At 35.6% G+C, this 23,892-nt stretch overlaps 1 protein-coding gene across 5 annotated transcripts in view; it reads left to right on the top strand.

Annotated features, from left to right (window-relative positions):
- ZC3H13 (zinc finger CCCH-type containing 13) overlaps positions 1-23,892 on the top strand; it is a 103,821-nt gene that overhangs the window by 32,799 nt on the left and 47,130 nt on the right. For all 5 annotated transcript variants that reach the window (XM_027557201.1, XM_027557202.1, XM_027557200.1 and 2 more), the window contains exons 6-8: positions 7,354-7,493; positions 8,768-8,928; positions 14,896-15,093. In XM_027557201.1, the coding sequence (XP_027413002.1) occupies positions 7,354-7,493; positions 8,768-8,928; positions 14,896-15,093 (499 nt within the window). The remainder of the gene's footprint in view (positions 1-7,353; positions 7,494-8,767; positions 8,929-14,895; positions 15,094-23,892) is intronic.

Below are 23,892 nucleotides of genomic sequence, written 5' to 3'. Positions count from 1 at the left end.
CATGTCCAGTTCTAACTGTTGCTTCCTAACCTGCATACAGGTTTCTCAAGAGGCAAGTCAGGTGGTCTGGGATTCCCATCTCTTTCAGAATTTTCCACAGTTTATTGTGATCCACACAGTCCAAGGCTTTGGCATAGTCAATAAAGCAGAAATAGATGTTTTACTGGAACTCTCTTGCTTTTTTGATGATCCAGCGGATGTTGGCAATTTGATCTCTGGTTCCTCTGCCTTTTCTAAAACCAGCTTGAACATCTGGAAGTTCACGGTTCACGTATTGCTGAAGCCTGGCTTGGAGAATTTTGAGCATTACTTTGCTAGAGTGTGAGATGAGTGCAATTGTGCAATAGTTTGAGCATTCTTTGGCATTGCCTTTCTTTGGGATTGGAATGAAAACTGACCTTTTCCAGTCCTGTGGCCACTGCTGAGTTTTCCAAATTTGCTGACATATTGAGTGCAACACTTTCACATCATCATCTTTTAGGATTTAAAATAGCTCAGCTGGAATTTCATCACCTCCACTAGCTCCAGCAATTTGAACATTAGTATTTTTTAAGGAAATCCATTTCATCTTTATACAGTATTGTCTGTTAAAAAGTTGCTTCTAAGAATAGGAAACTTCTCTATTAGTTCATTGGGATTTCAAAAGTAACAGTAATACCTCCTACAGAATAGCAGTAAATATTCCAAACCTTGACTGTTCAAAAATGGCTTTTTCTAAATTCTAAGGGATTAACGCTTAAGATTTTCCTTCTCATTTTAATTATTTTTTTGAAAAAAGCATTCTGAAATACATTGGATACTTATTTTTAAAAATAGAAACTTCTGTATTTCCATTACAGTAGTACATCCTAATTGTTGAATATTTTAATGGTTCAGAAAAGCCTAGGTCAGTTTGCTCCTTTTTTCATAGTAGCTCTTTCGAACCCTATCCTTAAATCTCCACCCTTCCAAGCCCTTTCTCCTGCTTGCTATTTATAACACACAAATAATGTAACTCTTTATCCACAGACTCTCTTAGCTTCCTGCCAGCACATCTGTAAACTAGTTTTTATTCACTAAAGTTTTTAAATTTCCTTCGTGTTCTTAATAAGAGGCTTAATATAGGTTAGAGTCCCCTGATTTCCTTCCACCTCTGCAATCTTATTCATTTATCTTACATTCTGTTTTTTAGCTTTAAGATCCGTCTTGGCACATTTTCTCTTTTCACCATATTATTTTTAGTCATTTCCTTGTTTATTCCCACTTTACAGCTAAATTGTACCTTTTCACTTCATGTTTATTCCGTCTTCTGATGCGCATCTTCACTAAAACTGCTCTTTAAGGTCACAATAACCTCCTTTTTACTAAATAAATGAAGACATACTTGTCCCTCTCTCCTGTAATCTTCCTGCAGCATGTGACACATCCCATAACCTTTCTTCTTGAAACACTTTCCCCTTGGCATCCATATGTCACTCGTGGGGTTTTCTGTCTTCCTCTTCAAACTCTGGCCTTCCAGAGGCCCCTTGTGTGCTATCTATCCCTTCCCAACGCTTTGCTCTAGACTCATCTTTAAAAAAACTAAACTGATTTTTACTGCAAGAGCCTTTTATATGTAAAATTCTTCTAAAAGGTGAGTAAATGTCTTTTATAGTACTTTTACATACAAAATATTCACATGGCTGTTTCTTAGGTTTTCTTTTGATTTTAAAACTCATAGGTTCTGATTATTATAAATCGCTGTGGTTTAAAAGTTTCTGTCAGCAGATGAATGGATAAGAAAGCTATGGTACATATACACAATGGAGTATTACTCAGCCATTAAAAAGAATACATTTGAAGCAGTTCTAATGAGGTGGATGAAACTGGAGCCTATTATACAGAGTGAAGTAAGCCAGAAAGAAAAACACCAATATAGTATACTAATGCATATATATGGAATTTAGAAAGATGGTAACAATAACCCTGTGTACGAGACAGCGAAAGAAACTGATGTATAGAACAGTCTTATGGACTCTGTGGGAGAGGGAGAGGGTGGGAAGATTTGGGAGAATGGCATTGAAACATGTAAAATATCATGTATGAAACGAGTTGCCAGTCCAGGTTCAATGCATGATATTGGATGCTTGGGGCTAGTGCACTGGGACGACCCAGAGGGATGGTATGGGGAGGGAGGAGGGTTCAGGATGGGGAACACATGTATACCTGTGGCGGATTCATTTTGATATTTGGCAAAACTAATACAATTTTGTAAAGTTTAAAAATAAAATAAATAAATAAAAGTTTCTGTTTGAAGAAATGTTGAAGCATAGAGTTAGAGAGTGGACTGACCTCATTTAATGTGCTTACCCTCTGCATTTTCAATCTAAATAGCAATTTTAGCTGGACTCAGAAGAAGTTTGGTCTGTATGAGTAGTTCCCAAACATTTTGGTCTCAGGACACTTGTTGCTCTTTTTAAGGACCCTGGAGGGCTTTTCTTGTTGTGGATTATCTGCTTCAGTAGTTTCCATTTTAGAAGTTAGTGGTTAAGAAGTTTACTTTAAGAAGTTAGAATGATTTGGAAAAACATTTAAAACATTGCCACCTCCTCCAATTTTTATTTTTGCTTTGCAAAGTATGGCTGTTTTCCATAAAACTGACAGTAGTAAATCTAGCATACAGTTTTATGGAAAACAGCCATGCTTTGCAAAGCAAAAATAAAAATTGGAGGAGGTGGCAATGTTTTAAATGTTTTTGCAAATCGTTTTAACTTCTTAAAGTAAACTTCTTAACCACCTTAATGAAAGATACCTAGATTTTTGTGTCTTCTTCCGGATTCAGTCTGTTAATGATATCACATATCATGTGACACCTGGAAAATGCCACAATATACTCTAGAGATTGAGTGGACCAGGCAAATAGTGTAGAATTATGGAAATACTTTTGATCTTCTGGAACTCCAGAAATTGTCTTGGGGATCTCAGGGAGTCCTCATACTGCTCTTTGAGACCCACTTGTCTTTAGAAGCTGCTTTAAAAATTTTTAATTGTTTCCCCTTCCCACTTTCCAAAACTTTTTTCCCCCTCACTTTCAGTTTTTCTCTCCAGATGGAATCATGCTCCCAGGGCATCATTAACATCTACATATTAATGACTCCAATATGTAGAGCTCTTAATTGAGGCATTACCAATTAGATATCTCTACCTGAGTTCCATATCTTAAAGGCACCAGTTTTCCTACTGGTTTCCCGAAAGTCTAAAGGTCATTATTGAGAGTCCTTCTGATCAACCCAGACACTTAAGATAAATCTAAACATTTCTATCTGTTGAGTGTCTTTCAAAACCACCTGTTTCTCTAAATTATTAGTACTAATATTCTAGTTCTTAAGATACTTATTTGTTGGCTATAAGTGTGTTTTACAAATAATTCTCTAACCTCATGCGTTAAGGTTAGTCTTGTCTTCTAAATCATTCTCCACTTGAACCCCAGACTAATCTTCACAAAAGATTTCTTTTCATTAAAGTATAATAATAACTTTCAGAAGAGTACATGATTCATGTGTACAACTTACTGAATTTTCACTAATAGAACAGGCTTGTGTAAGCAGCACACATCAATACATATAAAATTACTCATATCCCATAAGCCCCTTCGTACTCCCTTTTTTCAGTCACTACTTTCCCAGCCTCCACCTCCTGAAGGTACTTGCTGTCTTGATTTTTACTACCATGGGTTAGTTTTGTCTGTTTTTGAAGTCTACATAAATGAAATCTTTAGCATGTACTCTTTCTATACTTAGCCAAAACTATATGTTTGTGAGATTTTTGAACATAGTTATAGTTCATTAATTCTTATTGGTATATAGTAGTTCATTGTATGAGTATACCATAACTTATTCATTTTTCTGTCAATAAACATTTGGTTAATTTCTAGTTTGGGGCTATTTTGAATAAGTTGCTACTCCTAATCATACCTTTGATAAACATGTACTCATTTCTCTTGAGTTTATGTTTGGGAGTAGGATTGTTGGGCCATTGAGTCTACATATGTTCATCTTCAGTAGATAATGTCAAGTCAAAAATAGTTCTCCTTTCTGTGGTATTTTTTGCCTTTTTCATCATAATCATTCTAGAGATAGGTGGTTGTTTCTTACTATGGTGATTTTAGTGTACATTTCCCTAATGAGTAATAAGTTGACAGTTTTCTCACATTTACTGGCCACTGTACCACCTGTTTTGTAAACTCTATAGACTTTTGCCTACTTCTTTATTGTTACTGCTTTTTTTGATTGTTGAATTTTCTTTATATTGGAGAAGGAAATGGCAACCCACTCCAGTATTCTTGCTTGGAGAATCCCATGGACAGAGGAGCCTGGCAGGCTACAGTCCATAGGGTCACGAAGAGTCGGACATGACTGAAGCACACAGCACGTTCTTTATATAGTCTGAATATGAAATCTCTTAATCAGTATACATATTATACATATCTTCTCTCACTCTGTGAGTTAGAGTGAACTTCTAAAAGAATAAATTAGTTCATTTCACTCCCCTGTTTAAAATTCTCTGATTTCCCATTGCCTACAGGATCAAATATAGATTCTTATGTACCTGTAAAACTTTTCATCATCCCAGTTGTTTTATGTATTTCCAGCTCCCATTCCCCAAGTGGTTATTTTTTGTTTGGTTCTCTAAACTTACCATATTTGTTTACTACAAAATACAATGCAGTAATATAAAAAGCAAAAGTACCATTGTAGTAGAAGAGAAAATGTATGAACATATTTAGGAAATCTTGGAGGTATGTACATTCTCCTAAAATAAGCATAAAATGCAGAATCCATAAAATATTTGATTGTATAAGGATTTAAAATTTTGTATCTAACTAAACATAGACGTCATCTATTAAAAATAGATCACAAAAGAAAATATTTGACGTGTCATGTGTAGGCATATAGTAAAAACACTGTATTAACATATAATGAACTTCCACAAATACATGAGGGCAAAAAATAAAAAAATTGAATATGTGATTCATAGTGGAAATAGAAATGGCCAGTAAATGCTCAGCTTTACTATAGGGAAATACTGGTGAAAATAGATAACATTCTTCACCCATCATACTGGAAGAAGTGAGAGATAATTAAGTTAATTAAATTAAAATAATTTAATAATAAAATAATTAAAATAAAAATTAAAATAATTTTTAAATAATAAAAAAATATTATCTCACTAATATTATCAAGTGGAAGTTTACTTTGGTAAATCTGTTTCTGAGTATGAAAGTGGGGTCTCTTAGTCATGTCCGACTCTTTGTGACCCCATGGACTGTAGCCCACCAGGCTTCTATGTCCATGGAATTCTCCGGGCAAGAATACTGGATTGGGTTGCCATTCCCTTCTCCAGGGGATCATCCTGACCCAGGGATTGAACTGAGGTCTCCTATATTGCAGATAGATTCTTTACCATCTAAGCCACCAGGGAAGCCCCCAAAATTTCTGAGTATAGTTTGGCAATATTATAAAAATATAATATAAATTATATTAATATAAATATTAATATAATCAAATTCTGAGTATATCTGGCAATATACTACTATTTGGCAATAGTATAGTTTGTCAGGAAAAAAAATATATTGTTTGCCAAACAAACAAGTATAGTTTGGCAAATTAAAAATTACACTTACTCCAGCAAATTTAATTCAAGAAATATGTTCTGAAAAGAAAATATTTGCACTTGTAAACCAAAGTAGGTATCACAATGTTCAATGAAGTCTTGTTTATAATAGCAAAATATTGAAAACAAACTAATTGTCAGAAGGAAAATGGTTAAATAAACTATGATATGTTCATATCATGAAATGTGTCGCAGATGTTAAAATGAAGTTGTTTGACCTTGTGTATGACATGGAGAGATCTTTCTGTACGGCAGTGTAGAAGACTATAAATTTAAAGCTTTATTTTTATATCTATTATTAGTTGCAATAGATTTCTAAAAGTAAAATTGTGATATTAAAGGGTATGAATGTTCTTAAGGCTTTTATTCATGGCTATCAAATTATTGTCCAGGCTGGATGTATTAGTTTACATTGCTACCTCCAGAGAATGAACATGGCTTTTATCTGTACCTTTGCCATTACCAAATATTACCATTAAGGGGGGAAAATGGCTCTTTAGTACATAAAAAAGACTTATTTTTCTATCATCTGCATTTCTTTTTATGAATTGCCTGTTCATGTCCTTTGACCATTTTCCCTTTTAATTAGTAGGAATTCTTTATATATAAAGAATGTCAGTGATGTCCATATTTTTGTGCTTTAAGCAATCAAGTAGGACTCCTTTATCTTTGTTTTTAGTTCTTCATTTTATTTATTTACCCCAGGTTAAGAAATGATGATCTTAAGTGCTAAAAGTGTGACTTGAGAAGGCTCTTCAGTTTGTAAGTGGTCAGTCCCAATGTGGTCAGGTGTTAGGATACCAGTCAGTGAAATTTCCTCCTCTAGGCTTGTTGACATTAATGACAAAGAGATAACAGTGCCAGTTGGCTCTGAAGACATCTATATGCATTTGTAATGAAATAGTCTGTACGTCACTCTTCCTTGTTTTCCCCTCTTTAATCTTCATATTCTTTTCTTTGAAAGGGTAAATAGAAATAGATACATGGTATCAGATCTATTGAAGAGATGGACAGTTCTAATCTAAGGAACTGCTACAAACTACTTACAGTGAAAATGTTATAGATCATTCAGAAATGAGCTCATGTACACATTAGTATTAAAATTACTTTTAGTAATGATATTAATTTAAAAACAAAACTACAGAAACAGGATTGTACATTTAATATAACCTTAATACTAATGAGTCTTTAAGAAAAGCAGGGAGATAATGAATCACATCATTTACAGTATGAAATATTAAAGGTTTTGGTAGCCTTAATACTTAGAATTTGTAGCTGAGTATTTTAATTATATCTTTTAAAAATTCCATCGAACCAAAAACCCAACCCCCAAACAACCCAAAATGACTTACAGAAAACTAGGAACCTTAAGACTGGTTTTTCATAAAGAAATTAGCTATATCAATTTTAAGTGTTTATAGAAACAGTATGCTACTGTGCTTAGTCACTCGGTCGTGTCTGACTCTCTGTCACCCCATGGACTGTAGCCCGCCAGGTTCCTCTGTCCATGGGGATTCTCTCAGCAAGAATACTGGAGTGGATTGCCATGCCCTCCTCCAGGTAGAAACAGTATATTTTTTCTTTATTTTTTAGAAGTGTGTTACTCTTATTAAAGAATCTATGATTTTAACTTGTATAAAAAATAGTTGAAAAAATTGCTATAATTTTTGGTATAGATAACTATAATAGTTTTTGAAAAGTAATGGAATTTTTATTTTAAAGATTCTGACAACGGAGATATTAATTATGATTATGTTCATGAGTTGTCATTGGAAATGAAGCGTCAAAAGATACAGAGGGAATTAATGAAGCTGGAACAAGAAAACATGGAGAAAAGAGAAGAAATTATTATTAAAAAAGAGGTATGCTATTTATTGAAATATGTTAGTAATTAACATCAACATGGATATTGATTGGAGAACTCATTAACTGCTTGCTACATCTAAAATTGTATTGGGATATTGATACTTATACGTGTTAATCAATTAATCTTCACATTACTCTATTAGATAAATAGGGCATATTTTTAATATTAAACAGATAAACAAAACTAAGTTTCTGTTGCCTGGAGTTACCAACTAATGTGAAATGGAACTTGAATCTATATACACCTGATTTTTAGGCCCATGTTATCTCTATAGTGGAGAAGGCAATGGCACCCCACTCCAGTACTCGTGGCTGGAAAATCCCATGGACGGAGGAGCCTGATAGGCTGCAGTCCATGGGGTCGAGAAGAGTCGGACACGACTGAGCGACTTCACTTTCACTTTTCCCTTTCATGCATTGGAGAAGGAAATGGCAACCCACTCCAGTGTTCTGGCCTAGAGAATCCTAGGGACGGGGGAGCCTGGTGGGCTGCAGATCATGGGGTCGCACAGAGTCGGACACGACTGAAGCGACTTAGCAGTATCTCTATAGAGTACTTGTTTCTTTTCTAAAGAGTAGAAAGAGATAAAATATATTTGAATATAATTTGTGATTTTTCTGAGGAGATTTTGAAATTTCATAATTTTAGTTTGCTTTATTGATACTCATGTTAATAGCTGTGTGGCAGATATAGAAGGGGCTGGAGAACCTGATGCCCCCAGGTGCTGAGCAGAGTTTTGTTTTAGACTGTCTGTGATGAACTTGAACATCCTGCCCCAGCCATGCCAGCTCCAGTCAGTCCTCTCTGCAACCCTGCTGTCGCTTCCCTGTTAACAGTCATAAGCTCCAAATAATAGCCTACAAACTGCCTATGACTTCCCTGGTGGCTCAGATGGTAAAGAGTTTGCCTGCGGTGCAGGAGACCTGGGTTCAGTCCCTGGGTCAGGAAGATCCCCTGGAGAAGGAAATGGCAACCCACTCCAGGATTCTTGCCTGGAGAATCCCATGGACAGAGGAGCCTGGTGGGTTACAGTCCACGGGGTCACAAAGAGTCAGACATGACTGAGGAACTTCACTTTGACTTTTGATATTAATGTTGGGGCAATTAGGGTATTGGTTAACAGTATAGGTTTAGAAGCCAGGCTGATAGTAATGTCTGGTGGCTGTCATAACACTTAATGTTTTATCTGAAGTTTGTTGTTGTTGCTTTTTGTCTGATTGAAGCAACCATGATTGGTATACTTTCTGACTTACTGAATTCTTTTGAAAGGTTTCACCAGAAGTGGTTAGATCAAAGTTGTCTCCGTCACCTTCTCTAAGAAAGTCTAGCAAATCTCCAAAGAGAAAATCAAGCCCTAAGTCATCATCTTCAACTAGCAAGAAAGACAGGAAGACAACTGCAGTTTCCTCTCCATTGTTGGACCAGCAGAGGTCAGTAGGGTGATAAATAGTGCCAGAATGAAATAGCTTTTTCTGACATGATATTCAGAAGAATTACTTAGTAGATTACAAAAGGATACTTTTAAATACATTGAGCATTTCATATAAGCTTTTTTCTTAAAAAATAAAAAAGTATGGAAAGTTTCCACTTAAAATTATAGAGAACGATGAAACAAAGATCTGTGTCATACCTATATATGCTTCAGAACATTTTTTCCCCAAAAAACTAAGCAGGTGTATTTCCTGTCCTTCCCTCTTGAATTTGTTGTTTATGATACTTGTGCATGTGTGTTTATACTTCCATATCGTATTATCTTACAGTATATAATATTTTCATTTATTTAGTCTTAATATAGATATAACTTTTCTTCTGCAATTTACTGTTTTACTTAGCTTTTTTTTTTTTGCAGTTTTTTACATTTACCTATGTTGATATATATAGCCATAGTTCTTGCATATTAATATATATATTTACTTTTTTGTTATTGAACATTTACGTCATTTCCAGGTTTTAGTTATTACAAATTATGCACAGTGAACAACATTCTTCTGTCTCCTGGTGTATGAAGCAGTATGAATGCATTTTTTAGAATTGTTGTAGTAGCCAGTTGAAAGAATAAGGATAGAAATAAATTACACTGGAGGGTTGAAAATAAGGCAGGAGATAGTTTTCCATATAGTGTCATCTGTACTCTTTAAATTTGATTTCAATTAAAGGGCATACAGTAATTTATTATTTAAGAACAAGGCTAAACCTTTTCTCAATATTTGACCAGTTGATAGATGTCTGTATGATCCTATAATGAAATTTATATTCTAGTTTCTGGAGGCTTTAACCCTATTCTAGACTTCATTTACTTCTTGCCTAGTTTATTATTAATATATCATCCTACAAACTATATTTACTTTATCTAGGGTCCATTCCTTCACACATGAAAACATATTCATTCAGCTGCCATAACCGTTCACTTTACAAATGTTGTAAGAGTTATCTTAAAAGAAAAATTCCTATTAATTTATTATGCCATTGAAAAACTTAGTAGTTTTCCATTCTGTTGAATGAAATTCAGATTTTTTAGAAGGGAATTCATACATTGATCTTCTCAGTCTTGTCCATATTTTTGTCCAATGTTCCTCCTACACTCATCATCTTTAGTCCTTCAGTGTCTAGCTCAAATTCTGTCTTTCCATTAAGATTTCACATTTCTCCTTACTGAACATAATTTCTGCTCCCTTTGTATATCAGATTTTATTTATACCTTTTGCATAATACTAGCTGCTATTTCTATTATTATATTTTAGCTGTGGCATACATGTTTTACAACTTCTATTAAACTTAAGCTCCCTGAAGACTGGCATCTTGATGGTTCACTATTCTGTCTTTCATAGTACCTACTCTTCAAAGAGCTTTGCGCTGTAATAAGACACTTTGTAAAGCAGGCTTAATTCTCTCCTTTGCTCCTGGAATTGAGTAAAGGGATATGAAAGAAGTCAAACTACAGAGTGATACTATTTAACCCACCTGCTCTTTTTCCTTTTAACTAACCAATTATATAAATTCCCCTAATTCCATTTATTTCCCCCCCAAAACCCAGCATGCCAGAAATACTCCTTTTTATTTTCTTATCCGTGTTTATGAAATCTTCAGTATTTAATCTCTTCATAGAAAGTTTTGATACCTATTTAGTTGAAGGGTTAGTTTCATTCTGTTTTTCCTATAGTCTTCTCTAACACTCTTATTGGTGATTCACTTATCCTTTCAATATTGAGCATGAATTATTGGGGGCTGCCCAGGTGACATTAGTGGTAAAGAACCCGCCTGCCAATGCAGGAGACTTAAGAGACGCAGGTTCAATCCCCGGGTTGGGAAGATCCCTGGAGAAGGAAATGGCAATCCACTCCAGTGTTCTTGCCTAGAGAAGCCCATAGACAGAAGAGCCTAGCAAGCTGCAGTCCATGGGGTCACAAAGAGTCAGACATCACTGAAGCAACTTAGCATGCACACATGAATAATTATATTGATTTAACTATTATATTTCTGTATTATGTGATCCTGAGTTTAAGATGCATCATTAATTTAATAATAGAAACAGAAGGATCTGAAAAACAGTACATTGAAGATACAAAGAAAACACTGAGTTGGATATAGCACTTCTGTAGTCATGCAGTTTAAATTGCCTAGTGTGTGTCAGATCATCAACTTATAGTTTCATTGTGGATCATATGATAAACTGTTTGAAGACATTCAACAACAAATAATGATTAGAATTTCAGTTAAAATTCAGTGGAATATTGCAACCAATGCCAGTAAGTAAACCGAGGGGGAAATCAGGTAAACTAACTCCTTGGTTTTACGTGGTTATCATATTGAAGGGGCAGAGATAATCACAGACAAATTAAGACTCACACTTCTCCCTGAAAGTTAGCAGTTTTCTGTGACATTTGTTGTGAGAGATAGTCTGATACTAAGCTTTATGCTAAGATGATACATGAAGTATGTCAAAAGCTATTCAAAAGAATTAAGTTTTGGGGAGAGAGAGAGAGAGAGGCTCTAAAAAGTGGTGGAAGTAGATAATTGAGCTCTGTGCCACAAATAGGAAGTGGGCTCTGTGCCCCTAAAAGGACGATCATTTGACTTAAAAAAATGTTGAAAGATCTTGCTGACTGCAGAGTGCACAAGACCAATTTTGGCCCATTCTGTTGGAACACACTTGTAAACTCTTATCTGTAACACAACTGTTTCCCAGCTATTGAATACATATATTTTTTAAGGTATTTGAAGAAATTCTGCACTTGAATGAGTGTAATGGCATAATCTTGGTTGTTATGATAGCTTACTCCCAGAATGTGAATTTATTTATTTTTTTTTTAAATTAAAAGTTTATTTGGAGTTAGTTGAACAGAAATAAAAATTTCAACATTTTCCAATTATAGTTCTACTGTTACTTTTATTTATTTTTTTTTTTAATTTTATTTTATTTTTAAACTTTTAACACAACCAGAAGTTTATTTCTCACTCAAGTAAGAAATGGGTGTTTCTGATTAAGAGGTGACTCTCCTATACATGGATATTGAGTAACTAAGCTCCTGACTGTGGCTTCACTATCCTATATTATTGGGATCAAAAAATGAAATATGCAAAGAAAAAAAGAGTATTGTACTTATTTAGTTATATAGTCTATAATTACCTGGAATATGAGAGGCTTTTTTATTAATTAGGCCTGGAAGTGGTATACATCACTTCTTCTTATGTTCTTTTGGCCAGAACTTGGTCATTTGGTCACATCTAACTTTATAAATGTCTAGAGTATTGTTCAACAGTATGGCCAGGACAAAAGTTTAGTAAATACCTAGTTAGTCTCTGTCACAGGCAGTAATGTGAAAATACAGTTTGTGTCAAGAATTCCTCTATCATTTTGAAATGATAATGGTTAAAAATGGCTTTTTAGTAATTTTGATACTATCTGTACCAACTGTTGATTAGTGTGTCATTTTTTTAATTGGAAGACAATTACTTTACAATGTTTCAGTTTTTGCTATACCACAACTGCTGCTGCTGCTAAGTCATGTCCGACTCTGTGCGACCCCATAGACAGCAGCCCACCAGGCTCCCCCGTCCCTGGGATTCTCCAGGCAGGAACACTGGAGTGGGGTGCCATTTCTTTCTCCAGTGCATGAAAGTGAAAAGTGAAAGTGAAGTCGCTCAGTCGTATCTGACTCTTCGAGACCCCGTGGACTGCAGCGCACCAGGCTCCTCCATCCATGGGATTCTCCAGGCAAGAGTACTGGAGTGGGGTGCCATGGCCTTCTCCAATACAACAACTAGAGTCAGCTATAAGTATACGTGTCCCCTTCCTCTTCTGCTTCCCTCCCCCACCCCCAGTGTGTCTTTTAAATGGAAAAGACATTTATCACTTATCTGTTAAATACATTAAAAGTTTCAGTCATCTCATAAATATGCAGTGAGATAATGTAGCTAATAATGGTTTTTGGCAGAAGACGAAGATGAAAAGCAGATTTGGTCATATTTTAATAATTTCTGACTTGCTAGATGGTTTACCCTGTCTGTGATAATAAGTAGGGAGAAAGACTAAGGCAAATTTTCTGAATGCCCACTCTGAGTCAGTTGCCTTTTTTTATCTGTTTTTAGTCTCATCAGCAATTTTGAGGAAGATACTACCAGTTACTTTTTAATTTAGCTAAGGAATCTTGGGCTAGAGAACTCTAGGTCACAGGTAGTAAGTTCTGGATTTTGGCTTAGGTCATCATTTATAAATATCAATAGGTACTGAAATAAATAGCTAGTGAAAACTTTCCAGATATCTGAAAAGAAAGGACTCCTTTAAAACTCAGTACCAGACTGACCATCCATGTTTCAGAAAATAGGAATGAATTTAGACAATAAATTCATTCAAAATTTTAGTACGATTTGAGAGGATATTGCATTGATCTATTGAGAGCAGTTGATCGTGAAAAAATTAAAGCAGTCTGTGAACAAGGATATTTTGGAATGAAAATGATTTTTGTACTGGGAATAGCAGAATAATGAGATTGCCAAATTTAGAAATAAAAGAAAACTTACTGAATTTGAAAACACATTTAAGATACTGGAAAGCAAAGGGAGAGATGGGAATAATGAAAAATAATGAAGAAGTGGCCTAGGAGATATGCAGTAACTGCAATAAAGCACACTAGAGAGACCTAGTGAGACCATAGGTCTTTTTAGGAGGTCCTATGTCCTATGGAGAACGGATGAAATAAGAATAGGAAAAACAATGAGCAAAACACTTAAGGTTTCAGATTGAAACAGCACATTGAGTACTGGAAAAGTTTAAAAAAGAAAACCTAGATTTATCTTGATGAAAATTTTAATTTCCAAGGAATAATGTATTACAAGCATACCAACAGCAAAGCTGAAAAACCTGCATAGGAAAAGTAATTGACTCTTTGGACTTTTCATCCAAAACACTAAATGCTGCAAGATACTGTAACAGTATTTATAGAGCTCTGAGGGAAAAGGATATCATTCTGAAATGCTCTAGTATTCAGTCAAACCACTGTCAAGGTATGAAGACAGACAATTTGTAATGTGTAAGGGCTCAGAGTTATAGCACTTAGTTCCAGATGGAGTAAAACCATGAAAGACAAAATTCTAAAATTTAAAAGATCATCTCTGTAGTCTAAGAGTTGGAAAAGGTTTAAATGAATATTTAAGATACAAAACAAAGATTTAAATAAATATTTACTAATAATGCTTAGGGTTTCATTTATACTTGATGTCCTTTATAATGCTGAAAACATGGAAGCCACCTAAAAACCTTATAAATGTGAAATTGTTTAAAGAAGTTATAGAGCATATCTATTAAGGGAATTCTGTACAGTCCATAAGAATAATTATAGGAATCCACTTTTTGTTATAGAAATGTACCAATACTGTATTTAGTACAGACAATTTTTAAAAAACATTGCATTATGACTGTGCGTATGGGGGTGGGCAGGGAGGAAAAAAGGAAAAGAGACAGAAAAAGTGTGGACGTTTATCCATGGTGTTACTATTGGCTGTCCTTGGGTAATGGAATTGTAGGTGATTTTTACTTTTCTATCTACTTTTTTATAATCTTAAATTTTTTTCAGTTTTTTTTTAATGACATTTTCTTTCCTGAATCTCTTCCTATTCCACCTCTTTCTTTTCTCAGAAATCTACCTTTTAAAATTATATAGTAAGCACTGTTAATGAAATAGGTAGCAAGTAAATCTTTCCTCATTTCTCTGTTTTTTTTTTGTTGTTGTTGGGGGGGGGGGATATTGATTACTAGTATATAAAATAGTAAATGGCAAGTTACTGAAAGGAGTGCTAACCATTCTTTAATCATGCTTTGTTAAAAACAAAAAACAAAAAATACCTTATTTCACCTTCTAAAAGTCTTTAGACTTCTGACAGCTTTGTGTTAACTTTAGGAATTCAAAAAGCAACCAAAGTAAGAAGAAAGGACCTCGAACTCCTAGCCCTCCCCCTCCTATACAGGAAGATATTGCTCTGGGGAAAAAATACAAAGAAAAATATAAATTGAAAGACAGGATAGAGGAAAAACCAAGAGATGGAAAGGACAGAGGACGAGATTTTGAAAGACAAAGAGAAAAAAGAGACAAGCCGAGGTAAGTGGGATTTTTAATAATCTTACTTTCTTAAAATCTGTAATACTATTCAGAAGCTTTCAGGCATTACTATCCTGGATTTTTTAGTGTTTTTTAAACTCTACCTAATAATTACCATATTGAAGTATGACTACTTCAATAAATGTTAATAACATAACAAATCATTATTACCTAAGAAACATAAAATTTCTAATTTTACCCACTTTTAAATGTGCAGTTCAGTATTGTTCTATGTATGCGTGTGTGTATATATATATTTTTTTTTTCCACAGTGTCATGAAACAGATTTCCAAAACTTTTATCTTGCAAATCTGAAACTCTGTACCCCTAAAACAACCTATCCCCGACTCCCCAGTCCCTAGTAACCACTATTCTGTCTGTTTCTGTGAATTTGACTCCTTTAGATACCTCATAAATGGAATCACTTTGTCTCTTTGCGACTGGCTTATTTTACTTAGCATTAGGTCTTCAAGGTTTACCCACGCTGTGCACATAACAGGATTGCTTTCCTTTTTAAGGGTGGATAATATTCCATCACCGATATGCCACATTTTGTTTATCCATTCATTTGTCAGTGAACATACAGGCTGCTTCCACCTCTTGGCGATTGTGAATAGTGCTGTTATGAATATGGGTATGTAAACATCTCTTTAAGACCCTTCTTTCAGTTCTTTTGGACATAGACTCAGAAATGGGATTTCCAGATCATATGGTAGTTTCGTTTCATTTTTAATTTTTGGAGAAACTTTCATAACTGTTTTCCATACCAGCTGCACCACTTTACAGTCCTGTTAAGAGGGTTACAGAGTTTGAGTTTCTCCACATCCTCATCAACACTTGTTGTTTTCTGTGTTTTGGATAGCAGTCATCCTGACTGGTGTGAGATGATACTGTGACTTTGATTTGTATTTTGCTAATGATTGGTGATATGGAGCATCTTTTCTTTGCCTGCCACTTGTATGTCATCTTTGGAGTGATGTCTATTTAAAGTCCTTTATGCATTTTTGCATTTTTAAATTGAGTTAATTTGATTCTTCTTGTTGAATTATAGAAATCCATTATTCTGGATGTTAACTCCCTATCAAGTACATGATTTACAGGTATTTTCTCCCTTTTCATACGTGGCCTATTCATTCCTTTGATGGTGTTTTTTGATGCGCAGAAGTTGTTAAAGTATGATATGTCCTGTTTGTTGATTTTGGTTTTGTTGCCTGTGCTTTTGATATGAGAACTAAGAAATCATTGCCAACTCCAGTGTCATGAAGACTTTCCTCTATGTTTTCTTGTAGGAGTTTTATAGTTTTAGACCGTACATCTAAATCTTCAATACCTTTTAAGTTAATTTTTTGTGTATGGTGTAAGATAAGCTTCCAACTTCATTTTTTGTGTGTAGAAAAGCACACTTCCCAGCACTGTTTTTTGAAGGAACTTTTCCTTTCCCCATTGAGTGTTTTTGGCGCCCTTAAAGATCATTTGACCATATATATGGAAGGAAGGATTTCTGGGCTCTCTGTTTTACTCTGTTGGTCTTCTTGTCTGTTTTTGTGCGAGTACCACATTGTGATTACCTTAGATGAAAGTGAAAGAGTGAAAAAGTTGGCTTAAAACTCAACATTCAGAAAACTAAGATCATAGCATCCAGTCCCATCACTTCATGGCAAATAGATGGGGAAACAGTGGAAACAGTGACAGACTTTATTTTCTTGGGCTCCAAAATCACTGCAGATGGTGACTGCAGCCATGAAATTAAAAGACACTTGCTCCCTGGAAGAAAAGCTATGTCCAACCTAGATAGCATATTCAAAAGCAGAGACATTACTTTGCCAACAAAGGTCTGTCTAGTCAGAGCTATGGTTTTTCCAGTAGTCATGTATGGATATGAGAGTTGGACTATAAAGAAAGCTGAATGCCGAACAATTGATGCTTTTGAATTGTGGTGTTGGAGAAGCCTCTTGAAAGTCCCTTGGATGGCAAGGAGATCCAGTCAGTCAATCCTAAAGGAAATTAGTTCTAAATATTCACTGGAAGGACTGATGCTGAAGCTGAAACTCTGATACTTTGGCCACCTGATGCAAAAAAGCAACTCTTTGGAAAAGACCCTGATGCTGGGAAAGATTGAAGGTGGGAAGAGAAGAGGACGACAGAGTATGAGATGGTTGGATGGCATCACCTACTCAAGAGTTTGAGTAAGCTCCGGGAATTGGTTGATGGACAGGGAAACCTGACATGCTGCATTCCATGGGGTCTCAAAGAGCCGGACACAACTGAGTGACTGAACTGATAATACTGAACTGCACTGATTTTGAAATCAGGAGCATGAATCCTCTGACTGTTATTTTTGAAATGATTTTGTCTATTTGGAATCCCTTGAAATTGCATGTAAATTTTGGGGTGGTTTTTTAATCCTCTGCAAAAACTACCTTTAGGATTTTGACAGGGATTGTATTAAATTTGTAAATTACTTTGGACAGCATGGACCTCTTAACCATATTCAATCTTCCAGTCCGTGAGCATGGAACGTCATTCTGGTTATTTGTGTCTAACATAGTTTTGTAGTTTTCAGTATACAAGTCTTTGACCCCTTTGGTTAGGCTTATTCCTAAGTATTTTTTATGTTGTGTTTTTTGTGTTTTCTATTGTAGATGGAATTATTTTTTAAATTTCCTTTTCAAATTGTTTGTTGTTACTGTGTAGAAACACAAGTGATCTTGTGTGTTGATTTTGCATCCTCCAACTTTGTTGAACTTGTTTATTCTAGCAATGTGAAATTTGTAGTGTTTTCTAAATATAAGATCGTGCCATCGGCAGGTAGAGATTTTATTTTTTTCTTTCCAATTTGGATGCCTTTAAAAATTTTTTCTTAGCTGATTGTCCTGACTAGAACTTCGAGTACTGAGTTACATAGAAGTGGTGAAAGTGGGCATCTTTGCCTTGTACCTTAGAGAAAAGTTTTCAGTCTTTCACCATTGAGAGGGATGTTTGCTGTGGATTTTTCATAAACAGCCTGTGTTATATTGAGATCATTCAGGATAAATTATCCACTCAGTAAGCAGTTAATACAACTTTATAATATGTAAGTTCAATAAAACCCATCCTTTTCCCCAAAATAGATTTTGGTGATACGCTTAACCACCCCCACCCCCGCCACCACTTTTTTTGTCTTTGTGAGAGATCATCTTGTCTAACTCATTTAGGTGAAATTTTTTTTTTTTTTCTTTCTGTCCCCCCTCCGGTGACTTGAAAGAACCAGAATGATTGTGTCAGCTGTTGTAGGATCTAGCAACATTATGTCTTAGTGGAGCAATAAGAATTGGTTAACTGGAACATCCATAATTCTTGAACATATTTTCCTAAAATATACTCTTTATCTTACTCAGTCTGATAGGTTAGTTTTTGAAAATGACATGTAAATCAGGTATAAATCATGTTAAATGTTCTTGCTGAAGTCTTTATTCTTCTCTAATGATTCTTAGTGCTGTTATTTTGTTATTTTGACCCAGAAATCTGTTGTGAGAGGTGATTCTTATGTCCCTGGGGTAGTTTGCCATTCCATGTTTTTCTCCTTGACTGTCTGTATCAGAAGTAATAAGATATGTCTAGGACTCACCTGTTGCTCTCTGTATGGAAAACTCTGAATTTGGTTTATTTCTTCTGTGTAAGGAAACTAAGCAGCAGATTACTGAAGGGCTGCACAGGTACCCTGTTGGCACTGGAGTCCTAAAGCCTGAAACCCCTAAAGGGGTCCAGTTTGACTTTGGTGTTCGACAAGGTTGAAAGGGCCCGCTTTGAGTTAGGAGAAACTGATTTGATTAATAGGTTTTTGTTTATTTTTAAGGCAGATTTGTTAACTTATCTCCATTCAGTTGAGCTCAGTTGTGTCCAAATCTTTGTGACCCCATGAACTGCAGCTTGCCAGGCTTCCCTGTCCATCACCAACTCCTGAAGCTTGCTCAAACTCATGTCCATCCAGTTGGTGATGCCTTCCAACCATCTCATCCTCTGTCGTCCCCTTCTCCTCCTGTGTTCAATCTTTCCCAGCATCAGGGTCTTTTCCAATAAGTCAGTTCTTCACATCAGGTGGCCAAAGTATTGGAGTTTCAGCTTCAGCATCAGTCCTTCCAATGAATATTCAGGACTGATTTCTTTTAGGATGTTCTGGTTGGATCTCCTTGCAGTCCAAGGGACTCTCAAGAATCTTCTCCAACACCACAGTTCAAAAGCATCAATTCTTCGGTGCTCAGCTTTCTTCACAGTCCAACTCTCACATCCAAACATGACTACTGGAAAAACCATAACTTTGACTAGATAGACCTTTGTCAGCAAAGTATCGTCTCTGCTTTTTAATATGCTGTCTAGGTTGGTCATAGCTTTCTTCCAAGGAGCAAGTGTCTTTTAATTTCATGGCTGCAGTCACCACCATCTGCAGTGATTTTGGAGCCCAAAAAAATCCTGTCACTGTTTGCATTGTTTCCCCATCTATTTGCCATCAAATGATGGAACTGGATGCCATGATCTTAATTTTCTGAATATTGAATTTTAAGCCAACTTTTTCACTCTCCTCTTTCACTTTTATAAGGAATTTATTAATTCTAAAGCCAAACCATGTATTTAAGAATCTTTGTCATTGCTTTCAGATTCTGGGATATATGGTTGAAGATTAGTATCTAAATTCCTTTTGGAGACAATTGTACTTTAAAATTAATTTAGTTGTTAAAATGGGCTTATTGGGAGTGTTTTGGTTATCAGAATGTGCTGGGCTTAAGTGAAAGTATGCTGATACATTTATTCATTCAATTGTTACTGACTTCCTAGTGTGTGGGGTGTGGGGGGGGACACTGTTTTAAAAGATAGTGATGCACCAGTGAACTAAAATGTTAGCCAAAGCTTTGTTACCACAGGTGGAAGTAATATAGTAATCATGTATGTGTAAAATAACATCTTTGCACGTATAGGGTTTTTTTGTTTTTTCCTTTCAAGTAAAGAAGACTTACTAGGCCTATTGGATTTAGGGGATCACTTACATTTCTTAAAGGGTGGTCCAAATGTATGTGCCTACATGTGAGACAGATGATGCCACAAAGCCACACGATTCTATGACTTTGAAGTCCTTCTCCCTGTCTTCTGTGTCTCAGTTAGTTCTTCAACTTTCTATATCAAGGGCGACTGACCTGGATTTTAGGGTCTGATTTGTGAGTTAGAATTTGCCTGTGTGTGTTTTGGTGAGGGGGAGTATGTCCATAGCCTTCTAAAAGTTTTTTAGAATTATTAATCATTCTTTAGGCCTTTGGCACTACTGGCATCGAGAATTCAAGTACTTTCCTCCTAAATCTTTATTGTCCATGTCAAACTTAAGAATATACTCTGTTCCCAGAATAGTTTGTTAATTTGAATAACACTAAATTCTGTCATGTAGTTGTTTTTGAAGCAAATAATGTCCATGAAAATATTCTATACACTTTGCTGAATCTCAAATGTGAGGCAGTATATTAGTGTAGTTTAAGAACAAGGGATTAAGCAAACACAAAATCCTTTTGGATAGTAGTTAACCAGAAAAGTTAGCTAATTATTGCATATAGTTCATTCTGCTGGTTAAATACAGTTTTATGATGGTTAATATGCTTTAATCAGAATACTAGGTTGCAGAATTTTATGGTTTAATAAGATAATATAAAGAGCATAGTAAGTTTTTTTTTTATCACTTTATTGTAATTAACCTGAATATGTCTTGATAGAAATATAAATGCCTGTATGAGTCTTACCCAGATATTTTAAAGACAGGTGTGATCATTCAGAATTTGTTGACTGACATCACCTTACTAGAATAAACAGCTTACCACCAAACTGATAGTCTTATTTTCTTTCAGTGATTGTGCACATCGGAATAATTAAAATCAGAATGTTTCAGACCTTTGACAAAGACTGTTACATATTGGATTAATTCTTTGGTTTATTCAGCATCTTATTTATTAAGTATCTGCCATTCATAGTGTGGACTGGTGAATCTTATTCTGTGTCCATTAAGGACAGGTCAGGGAGGAATCCATGGGTGCACTCAATAAGCATTTCTATAAAATGAACTGATAGGTTTCTTGAGTAAGTGTATGCTAATGTTACTCAGTTATATAGAGAGAATGGAAAAATGTTACAGTAACATTATTATGGAGCATTTCACACACACAAAAGTAGACAGTAGTATAATGATCCTCATATCCATAGTTTCATTTGTACCCCTGTCTTCTTCCCCACTCCAGTGCTATTTTGAAGCAAACCCCAGACAACTTCCTGGAGAAGGAAATGGCAACCCACTCCAATATTCTTGCCTCGAGAATCCCATGGACAGAGGAGCCTGCAGGCTACAGTCTATGGGGTCACAAGAATCAGACACGAATTAGTGACTAAACCAAAGCAACAGACATCTTCAGTTCAGTTCAGTCGCTCAGTTGTGTCTGACTGTTTGCGACCCCGTGGATGGCAGCACGCCAGGCCTCCCTGTCCATCACCAACTCCCAGAGCTTGCTCAAAGTCATGTCCATCAAGTCAGTGATGCCATCCAACCATCTTATCTTCTGTCATTTCCTTTCTTCTCCTGCCTTCAATCTTTCCCAGCATCAGGGTCTTCTCCAATGAGTCAGTTCTTTGCATCAGGTGGCCAAAGTATTGGAGCTTCAGCTTCAGCATCAGCCCTTCCAATAAACATTCAGAGTTGATTTCCTCTAGGATGGACTGGTTGGATCTCCTTGCAGTCCAAGGGACTCTCAAGAGTCTTCTCCAACATCACAGTTCAAAAGCATCAATTCTTCGGTGCTCAGCTTTCTTTATAGTCCAACTCTCACATCCAGACATGACTACTGGAAAAACCATAGCTTTGACTAGACAGACCTTTGTCAGCAAAGTATCATCTCTGCTTTGTAATATGCTGTCTAGGTTGGTCATAGCTTTTCTTCCAGGGAGCAAGTGTCTTTTAATTTCTTGGCTGCAGTCACCATCTGCAGTGATTTTGGAGCCCAAGAAAATAAAGTCTGTCACTGTTTCCACTGTTTCCCCATCTATTTGCCATGAAGTGATGGGACCAGATGCCATGATCTTCGTTTTTTGAATGTTGAGCTTTAAGCCAACTTTTTCACTCTCCACTTTCACTTTCATAAAGAGGCTCTTTAGTTCCTCTTCACTTTCTGCCATAAGGGTGGTGTCATCTGCATATCTGAGGTTATTGATATTTCTCCCAGCAATCTTGATTCCAGCTTGTGCTTCCTCCAGCCCAGCATTTCTCATGATGTAATCTGCATATGAGTTAAATAATCAGGGTGACAATATACAGCCTTGACGTACTCCTTTTCCTATTTGGAACCAGTCTGTTGTTCCATGTCCAGTTCTAACTGTTGCTTCCTGACCTGCATACAGATTTCTCCAGAGGCAGGTCAGGTGGTCTGGTACTCCCATCTCTTTGAGAATTTTCTAGAGTTTGTTGTCGTCCACACAGTCAAAGGCTTTGGCATAGTCAGTAAAGCAGAAATAGATGTTTTTCTGGAACTCTATTGCTTTTTTGATGATCCAGACATCTTACTTTATTTCATTTGCATATATTTTAGTATATATCACCAAAAAGAAGATACTTAAAAATATATAGTCACTGTACGCACATACGCAATCACCAGAAATATAACTGAATCACTTTGCTGTACACCAGAAACTCACACAATGTTGTAAATGAACCGTACTCCCAAAAAAGAAAAAGCCAGTATCACATCTATAAGGAAAAAAGGAGTGTAATATAAATTTAAAATTCAAACTTTAAAATCATTGGTGAATTTGTAATATCTTCCTAATTAGTGGACTTTAGCACAAATAATATCATGAAGGATATGCAAACCTTTTAATAGTAATATGGAACCTTTGTATTCAGGTAGGGAATTGATTGAGTTGGTGTCTTTTTTTCTGCATTTATTTGAGCCTTGTCTGTAGACCTAAAAAGTATTTTTAGGTGCATAATTTAGGCTAGGGATATAAAATTAAGACACTTAAATAAATATAGCTCAACATAATTATATGCTAAATTCATAATTGTTGTTTAGTCACTAAGTTGTAGCTGACTCTTGGAATTCCATGGACTATAGCCTGCCAGGCTCTTGTGTCCATGGGATTTTTTAGCCACGAACACTAGAGTGAGTTGCCATTTCCTTCTTCCCGGGATCTTCCCAACCCAGAGTTTGAACCATGTCTTCTGTGTCTCTTGCATTGGCAGGCAAATTTTTTACAACTGCACCACTTGGAAGCCCCTATTCATGGTAACCTTGTGTTAAAATGAAATTATTTTATAAATATCAAAATAACTGCATTGAGGGGGGCAAAATCTTTTATATTTAGTCCAGTTGATCAAGGCTTGGGCTCTCTTTTATAGGTGTGATATTGAAAAAATTTGTTGAACCAAAAGAGAAGCTTGTATTTTGCAGCCAAAATCTAGAATGGTATTTATGTTCCAGAAGTTGTGCTCTCAACCCTTTGTCTATGATGTTTAGAGACTAAAGAAGAAAATTGTTTTTCAGGGAGGTTTTCAGTAGCATTAAGTAGTTGCAAAGTTTAGCCCTATTTAATGATTGATCCAATCAGAAATGCATAAAATAGCATATAGAGGCTGAAAATTCAATCCAGTAAATATGTGGGACTGTGTTGTATGTAGTGAGATTAATGAAATAACAGATAACCAGCCACACTATCGAAATCTATTGCTGGCTATGGTTCGATTCTGTCTGGTGGGTTTTTTTTTTTTTTTTTTTACTGACAGTTAAATGACCTGTCATT

Source organism: Bos indicus x Bos taurus, chromosome 12, assembly GCF_003369695.1.
Source record: "Bos indicus x Bos taurus breed Angus x Brahman F1 hybrid chromosome 12, Bos_hybrid_MaternalHap_v2.0, whole genome shotgun sequence".
In the NCBI taxonomy this organism is placed as follows: domain Eukaryota; kingdom Metazoa; phylum Chordata; class Mammalia; order Artiodactyla; family Bovidae; genus Bos; species Bos indicus x Bos taurus.
The sequence above is the reverse complement of the archived record's forward strand: the minus strand, read 5'-3'. Positions and strand labels throughout refer to the sequence as shown.